Genomic DNA, 13841 nt, shown 5'->3' with positions numbered 1-13841 from the left:
TCAGGCTGGAATTAACAGAAAAATGAGTAATTCCCACCAGAAATAACCTGGTGTCACCAGGTGTATTTACCAGTAGCACATAATCTGTGAACGAGGGAAGTTGTATTGGGACATGTCCTGCACAGTCTCAGATGCGAGCAGTCATACCGTTTCCTAACTGAAGGCCCGAGTAATATCCAAAGCAGCTGGTCCAGAGTGAATTCTGGGCTATTTGAGGTTAGCTGGAGTTCAGTCACTTTTCCTCACTCACACTCACAGCCCACAAGGAAACAGGCTGCAAAAATGGACATATTGGCCCAATCGCCAGGCACTAAGAGCCCAGGTAGTGGTGAGATTGAGCTTGGGGTAAAGGGTGGCTGAGAGAAGCCAGGGGAAGTTGTGGCTGATACAGGTGAACTAGTAACTGGAGAGACCAGACAAGTTACTCGTTCAGGTGCAAAGTCTGCTTTGAAGCACCATTTTCTACTTTACCTTTCAAAATTTTTTTTCCAAATTTTCCCATTATTCCTTTGCCATAACTTCTTCAGCTGTAGAAGAGATAACTTGCTTATTGCTATTAGTCATTGGGAATTTGCCTCTTATTGAATGTGAATAACAGTAGAGGCCCACAGATCAAATTCCTATTTAATTTAATTTACCTCCCAATTGGCAATACTTTTGGCACATTTCTTTGTCCTGAAGATATTTATCCCAAAAAATATTATCATGTTAAAAATGCCAAAAATGATCTGTTCCTCAGAAACAACTGCGTAGACGTTGTGAAGCAATTTATACTTTTCATCTCCAAGGTGTTTATTTGTAGGAGGATGACAATGTCAAAGATACGTATGTTCATGATATTCAGATCATAAACTGATGACAGTGATGGTTTGAAATATGGAGTGCAAGTAGAATGGTATCGTGACATCAATAATGTATCTTATGTGATTGATAAAGGGAAAGACATCTAAATGCATGCATGTTCTTTGACTTTTAGTGCTTTGATCGCCTTGTTGGTTTTGGAATTTGTGAAGTTTCACCTTTAGGTGCAGGAATTTTTTTCTGTCCCTTAGCGGCAGCCTTTTCCATCTTGAGCTGAAATAAAAGATTGTGTATTAATCATCATAATAAATGTTATATTATGAAAACCAAGTTAAATTAATACATATGAATGGAATAACTTCACTAATATAACACACACAATTAATGAAAATTTAGTCGTATGCTAACTATTTTGAGGGCAGTTATGATGCAAAAGTAAACTGACTGATTGTGTACCAGCTCTCTGAATGAACATCATGATTCAGTGCTATTCTCCCGCATTTTCCTCATAACCCTGAATATTGATCCTATTTACATACTCAGTTAATGCCCTGTTGAATGTCTTGATTGACTTAGTTTCCACCACACTTTCAGGCAGTGTTGCTGACCTGAGCCACTCGCTGTGTGAAATGTTTTTGTCTCATTGCATTTGTTTCTTTTGCAGATGTCACCTCTAATCTGTGCTTTCTTGTTTTCAATCCTTCTATAAGAAGGAAAAATTTCTCCCTCTCTGTCCAGATCCTTATTGCTTTTGAAAAATTCTATCAAATCTCCTCTTAGCCTTGTCTTCTCAAAGGAAAATGGTCCCATTTTCTAATCTGCCTTAATAATTGGTGTTTTGCATTTAGTCATACCCATTAACTTCCTTCTTTCCAAAATGTGGTAATCAGAAATGTACACAGTACCCCAGCTAAAGTCTAACTAGTGGCTTATAGCATAACATCCTTGCTCCTATACTTTATGGCAGTATTATTAAAGTCTCAGATACTGTATCCTTTATGAACTGCTCACTCCACCTGTCCTGCCACCATCAGTGAATCAAGCACATACATACACAGGTCTGTTTCTGCACATCCTTTAACTTTATACTGTGTATCTATATACTTTCTCCCGAAATGTAACACGGCATACTTCTCTGCATTGAAATTCATGTGCCACCTATCCGCTCACTCCACCAATTTGTTCATGTACTTTCATAATTTTACACACGCTTCATCACCACTTACAATGCTTCCAAATTTTGTATCATCTGAAAACTTGGAAATTGATTCCTGAACACCAAGATGTAGATGGTTATTATATATCAGGAAAAACAAAGGTCCCAAAACCAACCATTAGAGAACTCCAAGCCAAAAAACTTTCCAATAACTATCCCTCAGCTGATTTTGAATCCAAGTTGTTGCCGTCCCCTTTTTTCCATGCACTAGAATATTCTCTCAAGTCTCTTCTGTGGCATGCATTGAACACCATTTGGAAGTCTATGTGAACCATATCAAAAGCGTCATTCTCATCGATCCTCTATGTTACTTCCTCAAAACCTTCAGCAAGATAGATAAACAAGATTTCCCCTCTTCCCTTGTGGTGATTTATTACATTTGAATTATTGTTTCAAGCAGTTGCATTGATACTGAAATTAAACGAAATGGTCTGTAATTGCAGGGCTTAGCCTTATAACTGGCACCACCCCTCAGTCCATGGATTGAAAGATTATTGCCACTGCCTCTGCAATTTCCTTCAATATCCTTGGATGCACATCATCTGGTCCCAGGGCCTTTAATGCCAACAGTCAATCCAATACCTCTTATGCGCCAACCTGAAAACTTTCTAGTGACAGAGTTTGCTCTACTATCACCAGGGCTTGGGCAGCTTTACTTTCCAACACAAAATCTTTGAACCTGGTTACAAATAGTGAACGGGATTGTCAAAGGATAAAGCAGGATATCAACAGATTGAAGATTTGGACAGAGAAATAGCAGATGGAGTTTAATCCGGACAATGGCAAGGTGATGCATTTTGGAAGATCAAATTCAAGTGCGAGTGACACAATAAACGGCAGAATCCTTAGCAGCATTGGCATACACAGGAATCTGGGAATACAGATCCCTGAAAGTGGCAATACAGGTGGATAAAGTGGTCAAGAAGGTAAATAGCATGCTTGCCTTCATTGGCTGGGGCATCAAAGATAAAAGCAAGTTACATCACAGCTGTATAAAACTTTAGTTTGGCCACATTTGGAATATTGCGTGTAGTTCTCATTGCCACACTACTAGAAGGATGTGTGTGGATGCTTTGGAAAGGATGCAGAGGAGGTTTACCAGTATGTTGCCTGGTCTGAATGGTTTTAATTATGAGGAAAGGTTGAATAAACTCAGATAGTTTTCACTGGAAAGACAGAGGCTGAGGGGCAACCTCATAGAGGTCTTCAAAATTATGGGAGGCATAGATAGGGTGGGTAGTCAGAGGCTTTATCCCAAGGTGGAAAGGTCAACTGCAAGATAGCACAGATTCAATGTGAGAGAGGGAAAGTTTAGAGGAGAAGCGCGGGGAAACTTTTCACCCAGAGGGCAGTGGGCGCCTGGAATGGAGTTGGTGAAAGCAGGCATATGAGCAATGTTTAAAGTGTACCTTCATAGACACAAGAACGGGAGGCGAACAGAGGGACAGAAAGTGCAAATGGACGACAAGTAGCAGGTCAAAATTTGTTTTTTTCCTTTATTCATTCAATGGATGAGGGCGTTGTTGACCAGGCAGCATTTATTGTACATCCTTAATTGTCCAGAGGGCAGTTAAGAGTCAGCCACATTGCTGTGGGTCTGGAGTCACATGTAGGTCAGATCAGGTAAGGATGGCAGTTTCCTTCCCAAAAGGACATTAGTGAACCAGATGGGTTTTTCCTGACAATCGACAATGGATTCCTAGTCATCATTAGATTCTTAATTCCGGATATTTTAGTGAATTCAAATTCCACCAGCTGCCATGGTGGGATTCAGAGACATGGTTACAGGATGGTCATGACTGGGAGTTAAATATCCAGGGGGTTCAAACTGTTCGGCAGGACAGACAGGAAGGTAAGGGAGGTGGTGTTGCTTTGATTTTTAAGGATGATATCAGGGCAGTAGTGAGAGATGATATAGGTTCTACTGAACAAAGCGTTGAATTCATTTGGGTGTAAATTAGGAATAACAGGGAGAGAAAGTCACTGATAGGTGTGGTCTATAGGCCACCAAATAATGACATCGTGGTGGGGCGGGCAATAAACATAGAAAGGGCTAATGCATGTAAAAATGCTACAGCAATTATCATGGGGGATTCTAATCTACATATCGATTGGTCAAACCAGGTCTGTCATGGCAGCCTTGAGGAAGGGTTCATAGAATGCATTCGCGATAATTTCCTTGAACAATATGTAATGGAACCTACAAGGGAGGAAGCTATCCTAGATCGAGTCCTGTGTAATGAGACAGGAATAATTAATGATCTCACAGTTATGGATTCTCTTGGAAGGGGCGATCACAGTATGGTTTAAAATACAGATGGAGCGTGAGAAGGTTAAATCCAGTACCTACGTCCTGTGCTTTAACAAAGTATACTTCGAATGAATGAGGGAGGAGTTAGCGAAGGTAGAACGGGAGCAAAAACTTTTTGGTGAGTCAATTGAGGAACAGTGCAGGACTTTCAAAATGATTTTTCACAGTGCTCAGCAGAAGTATATTCCAGTGATAAGGAAGAACTGTGGGGGGAAAAAAGAGAGCCAGGCATGGATGTCTAAAGAAATAAAGGAAAGTATCAGACTGAAAAAAGACACATACAAAAAAGCAAAGAGTAGTGGGAAACTAGTAGACTGGGAAATCTTTAAGGGCCAACAGCCACAAAAAAAGTTATAAAGGAAAGTAAAATAGATTATGAGCATAAACTAGCTCAGAATATAAAAACAGGCAGCAAAAGTTTCTATAGCTATGTAAATTGCAAAAGAGTGGCGAAGGTAAACATTGGTCTTTTGGAGGATGAGAAGGCCAATTAAATAACTGGGAATGAGGAAACAGCCGAGATATTAAACAGTTATTTTGTGTCGGTCTTCACGGTGGAAGACACAAATGACATGCCGAAAACTAATGGCAAGAAGGTTATAGCAGGTGAGGACCTAGAAATTATCATTATCACTAAGGAGGCAGTGCTGGGCAAACTAATGCGGCTAAAGGTAGACAAGTCTCCTGGCCCTGATGAAATGCATCCCAGATGCTAAAAGTGGTGATGGGAGAAATAGTAAATGCGCTAGTAATTATTTACCAAAATTCACTGGCCTCTGGGGTGGTTCCCGCAGATTTGAAAATGGCCAATGTGACACCACTGTTTAAAAAGGAAGTAGACAAAAAGCAGGTAAAACTTTGGTAGTAGCAAAAGCGCTTGAATCTATCATTAAAGAAGAAATAGCAAGACATCTGGATATAAATTGTCCCATTGGGAACACCCAGCATGGGTTCATTAAGGGCAGGTCATGTTTAACTAATCTGGTGGAATTCTTTGAGGACATTACTTGCATGGTGGACAATGGGAAACCTGTGGATGTGGTGTATCTGGATTTTCAGAAGGCATTCGACACGGCTGCTACATAAGATAAAGTTGCACGGTATTACAGGTAATGTACTGGCATTGATAGAGGATTGATTGACCAGTAAAAAGCAAAGAGTAGGGGTAAATGGGTGTTTTTCTGGTTGGCAGTCAGTGGCTAGTGGTGTGCTTCAGGGATCAGTGTTGGGACTTCAATTGTTTACAATTTACATAGATGATTTGGAGTTGGGGGCTAAGTGTGGTATGACAAAATTTGCAGATGACACTAATGTGAGTGGTAGAGTAAAGTGTGCAGAATACACTGAAAGTCTCCAGAGGGATATAGATTGTCTAAGTGAGTGGGCAAAGGTCTGGCAGATGGAGTACCATGTTGATAAGTGTGAAGTCATCCATTTTGGTAGGAATAACAGCAAAATTCTGTGTTTTAAATGGTAAAAATTGCAGCACACTGCTGTGCAAAAGGACTTGGGTGTACTTGTGCGTGAATTGCTGAAGCTGGGATTGCAGGTGCAGCAGGTGATTAAAAAGGCAAATGGAATTTTGTCTGCCATTGCCTGAGGGATGGAGTTTAAAAACAGGGAGGCTATGCTGCAGCTGTATAGGGTCCTGGTGAGGCCACACCTGGAGTACTGTGTGCAGTTTTGATGATCTTACTTGAAAAGAGATTTACTTGCACTGGAGGGGGTGCAGAGGAGATTCACTCGGTTGATTCCAGAGTTGAGAGGGTTGGATTATGAGGCCAGACTGAGTAGACTGGGCTTATACTCATTGGAATTCAGAAGAATGAGGGGGGATCTTATAGAAAGATATAAGATTATGAAGGGATTAGATAAGGTGGAGGCAGGGAAGTTGTTTCCACTAGCAGGTGAAACTAGGACTCGGAGGCATAACCTCAAAATAAAAGGGAAGCAGATGTCAGGAGGAATTTCTTCACCCAAAGGATTGTGAATCTGTAGAATTCCCTGCCCAGTGAAGCAGTTGAAGCTACCTTGTTGAATGCTTTTAAGGCACGGTTAGATAAATTTTTGAACAGTAAAGGAATTGAGGGTTATGGTGCGTGGGCGGATAAGTGGAGCTGAGTCTCAAAAAGATCAGCCATGATCTTTTTAATTGGCAGCGCAGGGTCAAGAGGTCAGATGGCCTACTCCTGCTTCTGGGTCTTATATTCTTATGTTATGTTCTTATGATTCGAATCAGTGTCCGCAGAATGCTGTCTGGATCTCTGGATTCATAGTCCAGTGAAAATGCCTCTCCACCACTGCCTTCCCCTCCAATAAGGATTAGGAATCAGTGCAGGCTTGGTGGACTGAAGGGCCTGTTCCTGTGCTGTATTAAATTGAAAAAAAAATCAATAACTACATTTTTTTTATCTCGAACTAACTCAAAATTCATTTATAGTGATAACTGTGTGGCTTTAGTTATACACAGCAATTGCAAGAAATTGTGTAGAGAATACTGAACTTTTTATTTATTGATTGTGGGTCAGAATGTGACTGGCTGGCCAGCATTTATTGTCTGTCCCTAGTTGTACTTGAGAAGCTGGCGGAGAGCTATCTTCTTTAACCTTTGCTGTCCGTGTGCTTGAGGTTGAACCATAATCCCCTTAGGAAGGGAATTCCAGGATTCTGACCTAGTGACATTGAAGGAATGGTATATTGCCAAGTCAGGATGGTGAGTGACATGGAAGGGAACTTGCAAATTATGGAATTCCCAAGTATCTGCTGCCTTTGTCCTTATAGGTCGAAGTGGTTATGGGTTTGGAAGGTGCTGTCTAAAGATCTTTGGTGAATTTCTACAGTGCATCTTGTTATTACTAATTTTAAATGTGTTTTGTGTTAATTTTTATATCGGTTGCAAGTTTTTTTTTCAACTGTCCTGTTTGGTAACTCGGTTTGTTATTATTATCTGCACTTTGTCTCACTTCAAAAACATCTTTTATTTTTAGAAAACTTAAAAGTTAAAAAAATCGTTAATCCATGAAATATTTCAGAGGTTCTTTTCACATTTAATATAATGATGTTACCATACCCGTTCTTGATACTGGCTTTCAAAGTAAGCCATGTCTCGTTCCTCAGCTGTGGGAAGATGAGCGAATCGACTTAAACCATAAACATCTGCAGAGACATCATGGAGTTCATTAAATAATTATTCATTGACATATTCAATAGTCAGAATAATTTATTTAACGTTTACAAATTTCGTACTGGGTATGCATATTTGAATATTTTCCAGTGATGGAAATTATGTGTTTGAAAACTACATACACCTGCCAACAATCAGAAAATTTGAATTTGAGAGAAAAGTGACTCAATTACAGCTGTTCAGAAATGTTTGCTTCAGATTATTACCATGTGTGGCAATATAATTTCTTATTGAAAGAACCAGGAATTTTCAGTCAATTGAGTGATACGAGTAGACCAACATTTCTCCTGAAAAAATGTTTTATATATTTTACAGGTGATTATTTATATTGACAACATTTTAATATTGCCCATGTGCTTTTATTATCATATGCCCTCAAGAATACCAGTGGAACACTTGTCTACATTACAACTGTCCAAAAAACTATCATACAGTTATTGAACCTAACTAGCTGATAATTAGAGCCCTGAAATAATAGGAATTATATGATATTGTGAATTTTAAAATTAAAAATGATAGACTAACATCGTGGCCTGAGTATTAACAGCTGTGGCTTACATTGGTAGAGCAATGGGGAGGGAGGTGAAACTTTGGACAGAAAACGCATCTTGTTGAATTTTACTAGTCCTTTGGCCTGAATGAATCCCTTGCCTGGAGATCAAGCTGACTGACAAGCATGGTTTCTAGCCAATGGGGAGCACTCTGGAGTTGGTCCTGGGATTAGGCAGCTCTGAAACTGGCTGGAGTCAGTTGGGAGGTTGAGGTGATGTTCTCCCAAACATTTGGTGAGGGGACATACGTTATCGCAAATGTAGGGCTTGGGGGCGAGACAGAGATGGCTATGATCCCCATCCACATTGAGGTGGGGAAGAGCTCTTGATCCTCTTGGCTTATAAATATTCGAATCATTGTACAAAGTCTAGATGGCATAATTACAGTAATGAGAACAACAAATAAATGAATTTTAAAATATTTTCACAGTACTTTGTCGGTTCTTCAGGACATTGGAAATACTTTAGATTCGATTAATTACATTTAGTCTTTGAGGTCATAGAGAACACCATAACAAGACCCTTAGCCCATTACGTCCCCACTAATCAGAAACAACCACCTAACTATTCTAATTCCATTTTTCAGCACTTGGCCCTTAGCTTGTATGCCTTCGCATCGCAAGTGCACATCTATATACTTCTTAAGTGTTGTGAAAGTTTCTGCTTCTACCCTCCTTAAAGGCAATGCGTTCCAGATCCCAACATGCTCTGGGTAAAAAATATTTTTCCTCGCGTCTCCTCTAAACCGGCTGCCCCTTACATTAAATCTATGCCCCTGTCATTGATCCCTCAAACAAGTGGAAAAGTTTTTCTTGTCTACTTAGTATGCACCTCATTATTTTACACAACTTGATAATGGCACCTCTCAATTTCCTTTGCTCTGAGGAAAACAACCTCAAATTTTTCCCTTTATAACTAAAACTCACCAGGCCAGGCAACATCCTGGTGAATCTTCTCTAACCCTCTCCAGTGCTATCATGTCCTTCCTGTAATGCGAATTCCAGAGCTGTACACAACACTCTAACTGTGATCTAACCAATTTTTTTTTAATAATTCCAGCATTATCTTCCTATTCCTAAACTCAATGTCTGGATTAGTAAGGGCAAGTATCCCATATGCCTTCTTAACCACTTGTTCTGATACCTTAAGTGGTGGGCATACACACCAAGAGGAACTGTGGCCTGCTTCCTCCAGTGCTGGGCAGATTTCCAGATGGCTGAGATTGTATTAACCTGGGTAGAAACCTCAACCAGCTGGCATGATCTAATGTTATGGCATCTATACTGCTGGTGTGGGGCAAGAGGAAGGCGCCTGTTTGTGCCACTGTATCAAACAGGCCCTCTAGTACCCTGTCCAGAAAGCACAGCAACAATTTCACCTCATCTAGCATGGCTGAATAAAATGTACAAAAATTGGTGCAGTAGTAAATAATGAACAGGATAGCCTTAGACTACAGGAGGATGTAGTCAGGTTGGCTAGATTGGCTGATCAGGGTCCCCCGGTGCTTCTGAGGGTCCTATCATTCATCATGTATTCCCTTACCTTGTTTGTCTTGCCCAAGTGCATCATTTTACATTTATCTTGATTGAATTCCATTTGCCACTGATTAGCTCAACTAACCAGCCTCTGCTTTTACTTGTGTAACTTTGTCACATGATCAAAGGGTGAACAATTTGAACATAGCCAGCAGCAACAACCATTCCCATTGCTACTGTCAGCAATGTAAAGTTGTTGGTCACTAGTTTGAGAAGGCTTGACACTGGTCAGTTCAGTACCTAGTAAGCATCTAATATGGTGATCATCCTCTTCCTGCAAGCATGGCACATGGATTCTCAATTGTTCTTTAATCGGTGAGTAAGTCTCTCATCACCAACACTAACCTCCCCAACCAGTCCCACTCTCAAAGGTTTGAGAAACAAGTTAATGTTAGATATGTAAAAGTATTGAACTTACACTCAATTGATTGAGCAAAGTGCCTATGTGAAGATGACGACCGAATTACTTTCATGTTGTGCTATAATATTGATTTGTTTTTGGTTCCGCTGTTCTTTGTTTAAAACTGCCTATTATTCAAAGAACGTGCTGGAAAACAAAGATAACCTCCTCCTTTTCCCTGTCTCATGCCACTATCTTAAACAAACATCCTAAGCATCCTCTAATCTCATTTCTAACATTAAGTGGCAAGTGCTCATTGGCATTTTTGCCATAAAGACAAAGGTCATCTGTTCAGTTGTATTTCACATCCCTCCCTTCTCCTCAAGTCTTTTTTTCTATTTTGGAATAGAGAGCTTTGAGCTTCCTCAGTTCCACTTTGTGCAAACTCCTTTTGCACAAACCAGCATGAAGTCATAATCCAATTTAGCTACAATGTTTTTCCATATGAAAAAGAAATAAAATAATACAGGCAGTAGAAAATGGTACTTATTAATTTATCTAAACACTCATTCTTATAATATCAGGATGTTTTAGGCAGAATTAAAAGATACATTTGGATTAATCTTTGCTCACTTACATGGGAAATCCTGCAGTGTATAATAAAAGAGTTATTTTGTGTAATTTAATATAAAGGTCACAATTGTCCATAATTAAAATAATGTAAAATGCTAGAATTGTGCCTTTTCCTTTATTTCTTACCATCTGGAGAGCGTCCAGCATTTATTGCATCCATTTGCGGTCCATAAGCTCTCAGAAAAGGATGATCCATCGAAGTAGAAGGTGCATCAAGAACTTCATTACTTGGTGACCCTGAAATAATTAATAAAACTTTTTATGGAAAAAGACTCCAACATATATTGGATAACACCTGAAAGCTGGTTCTGGAGTCACAATGTGGAATTAACCAATTGTGCAAAGCAGTATATTAAATTTATACTTCCTGATGTTTTATATTATTGCTGCATACAGTGAACAAATGGATAATGATTGTCCTGATTGCATAGATCAGCAAAGGTCTGATCTTATGAGTCAATAATGCTACTTAAATGCAGCCTGCACCCTTGAAAGTGGTGGGGTAGTATGTTTGTAAGAAGTTAGACAAGTGGTGTTGGCATCTTTGATAAAAGATATCTTACTCTCCATTCATTTGTTTCTGTTAGTGTGGTGTCAGGTCTCATGGTGGGTATGCGAATATACCTTTAAGAGACACAGTCTTCATATGTGACCTAAGGGAATAAAGGTCTCATACTCCATCCTATCTCAGATCCTTTCAAGCATGATTCTCTAGCAGGCACTACTAGATTAATGTTAGTCTGCAGATATATGTGTCTGATGAATGTAAAGTTTGTAAATAATAATTAGCTGTAATAAATGTCTGTATGATTCTGTTGCATCACTATACCCACACTTGTGTTTTTTTTTTATTTTACAGACACATCAAATAGAATACCCTGCTAGAAAAAAGTGGTGGACATGTGACAAGTGGTAAAAATGCTAGAATATTTTTGCGGCAATTACTTGGGAAAAATAATTAAGGACAAACTGGACACGAGTTTTGGTCAACAGGTATTTTGGGCAAAGGGATAACACAGTGTGTAGCTTGAAGAACACAGCAGGCCAGGCAGTATAGAGGAGCAGGAAAGTTGAAGTTTCAGGTTGGGACCCTTGACTTCTGAAGAATGGTCCCGACCCGAAGCATCAATTTTCCTGCTTCGCTGATGCTGCCTGGCCTGCTGTGCTCCTCCAGCTCCACACTGTGTTATCTCTGACACCAGCATAGGCAATTCTTACTATATCTTTTGGACAAAGAGACAGCTTCTTACCTTTCAATTGCCTTGATTTTTCTGAGAACTGAAAGCTGTTCGGATTGGTAGATTGGATATGTATCTCCAATAAAACAAAGCTAATTTCTGTTGATTGTAATGTATGTTCTTTGAGGATAAAAGATTTTTTAAAGATTATATTAATTTAGAGAAGGGAAGAAAAGGATGCACTATTGAGCAGCACCACAAAGTCAGTGCAATGGCACATAGTAGCTGGAGACTAATATACTTGGTTCTAAGCAGTTGGTACAGAAGTAACTCTTCTTAGAACAACAGCAGCTACAGCCTTTGCCTTAAAGAAGAAGCAGTTTTCAAATCGCACTGATATATAATTAGGATTGCATGGCTTTAAGGGTTACAATTAAGGCAGAATCGTGGACTGCAGAAATCTCACTCTGGATTGGACAGCATCCAGTAAAACCCTCACTGAATTACAACTATTCAAATAACATATGCCATTCTATTTTATTGGTCAGACAATAAATGGTCCTGAAAAAAGTAATTCCAAAAATCTTGCATGCCATTGAAAAGGCGAGATTTCAAGGAATTAACATATCCTGTCTTTCCATGGGTGATCAGAAAAATCCAGAAAAGATCTGGAGAGTTCTTGAAGACCAACTAAAAATAAGAACTGATTTCAGGATTAAAGACTTCAATTCAGGTACAACAATCTCTCGAGTCCATTGACCAATTTGTCAGAAGCCGTTGCAGCAAAACCCAAGATGTACTTTTTCTGACTGTCAGAGAGGCTCATTGAGTTAGCTATTGCTTCTACACCAACTTGGACAAGAAATAATAGCTATACCATTGATGCAATGCTTGAAGATAGATACAAACATAAAGCCATACTGGCAGGTCAACAACGGTTACATGTTTTAGGTACAGCCAACACTCTTGCTACAGACAGCAAGGCCCACCAAGACATCAAAATCTGTAACAAATGTGATTTGTTGATTCTACCTAAAATATCATATAACATCGGAATATCATAAAACGTATGGTAGTAAAGGATATTGGACATGCATGTGCAGGAAATCTGATTTCAAAGGCCAGCTGGACCCCACAACAAGACGTTACAACACTGCAGCAATAAAAGTGTTACAACGATGCACAAATGCAAACACAGCAGTGAGACTCAATGGCAAATAAACTAAAGGCACATTTCAGAAGATGACCACCATTTCCATACTGTCAACTTCACACACTAGGTCACACACTTATTTATAAGGCAATCAGAAGGTTTCACAATATAATACAGTACCAAATGTCATGAAAAGGCAGGAACACACCAGAAACTAAAACTGATGTGAAAGCTGCCAACAAATTACCATGATTAATCCTGAAGGACATGCGCATTAGTAAATGGCACTTCATGGTACAGCATGTGAGAGACCATAACACAGTATATAATGGATCACCAGTTCTGTGCATGTTGTCAAACAACCGCCAAACCTTTAACAAACCGTTGTTCGCAGCAAATTACCCAACCTTCAGGTCAATACCTGCCATGGCAACCTCTACAAGATATGTCAGATCTTCGACATGGACACTACCATCACATGTGGGAACATCATCCATCATGTGCACGACAGATACTCATGTGACTCCACCAATGTTGTCTATCTCATGCATCGCAGACAAGGGTGCGACGAGGCATGATATATTGGTGAGACCATGCAGACGCTATGAAAACAGATGAACGGACACCATGCAACAATCACCAGACAGGAGCGTTCCCTCCCACTCAGGGAAAACTTCAACAGTCAAGGACATTCAGCCTCCGAACTTCGGGAAGTGTCCTCCAAGGCAGACTTCAGAATACACAACAATGCAGAATTGCTGAATAGAGACTGATAGCCAAGTTCTGCGTCCATGAAGATGGCCTCAACCATGAATATACCTGATTATATTTGCATTGGCAACAATAAGACAAAGGAGAGCATGATCACAACCTTCAGTGACTAATGCCAATCTCATGATGACAAGAATTAATACCAAACAGTTCAAAGTGCCAGGTCAA

General features: G+C 39.7%; 1 protein-coding gene across 2 annotated transcripts in view; it reads right to left on the bottom strand.

Moving 5' to 3' along the window:
• Positions 1-301: 301 nt before the first annotated feature.
• Positions 302-13841, bottom strand: part of fam221a (family with sequence similarity 221 member A) — a 60749-nt gene continuing 47209 nt past the window's right edge. For both annotated transcript variants that reach the window (XM_048563637.2, XM_048563644.2), the window contains exons 5-7: positions 10698-10808; positions 7399-7484; positions 302-1074 (exon numbers count right to left, since the gene is read on the bottom strand). In XM_048563637.2, the coding sequence (XP_048419594.1) occupies positions 973-1074; positions 7399-7484; positions 10698-10808 (299 nt within the window). In that variant the 3' untranslated portion in view covers positions 302-972. The remainder of the gene's footprint in view (positions 1075-7398; positions 7485-10697; positions 10809-13841) is intronic.

This window comes from Stegostoma tigrinum, chromosome 2 (genome assembly GCF_030684315.1).
Source record: "Stegostoma tigrinum isolate sSteTig4 chromosome 2, sSteTig4.hap1, whole genome shotgun sequence".
Taxonomy (NCBI): Eukaryota; Metazoa; Chordata; class Chondrichthyes; order Orectolobiformes; family Stegostomatidae; genus Stegostoma; species Stegostoma tigrinum.
Note: the sequence above shows the minus strand (reverse complement) of the source record. Positions and strands in the feature narration are given on the sequence as shown.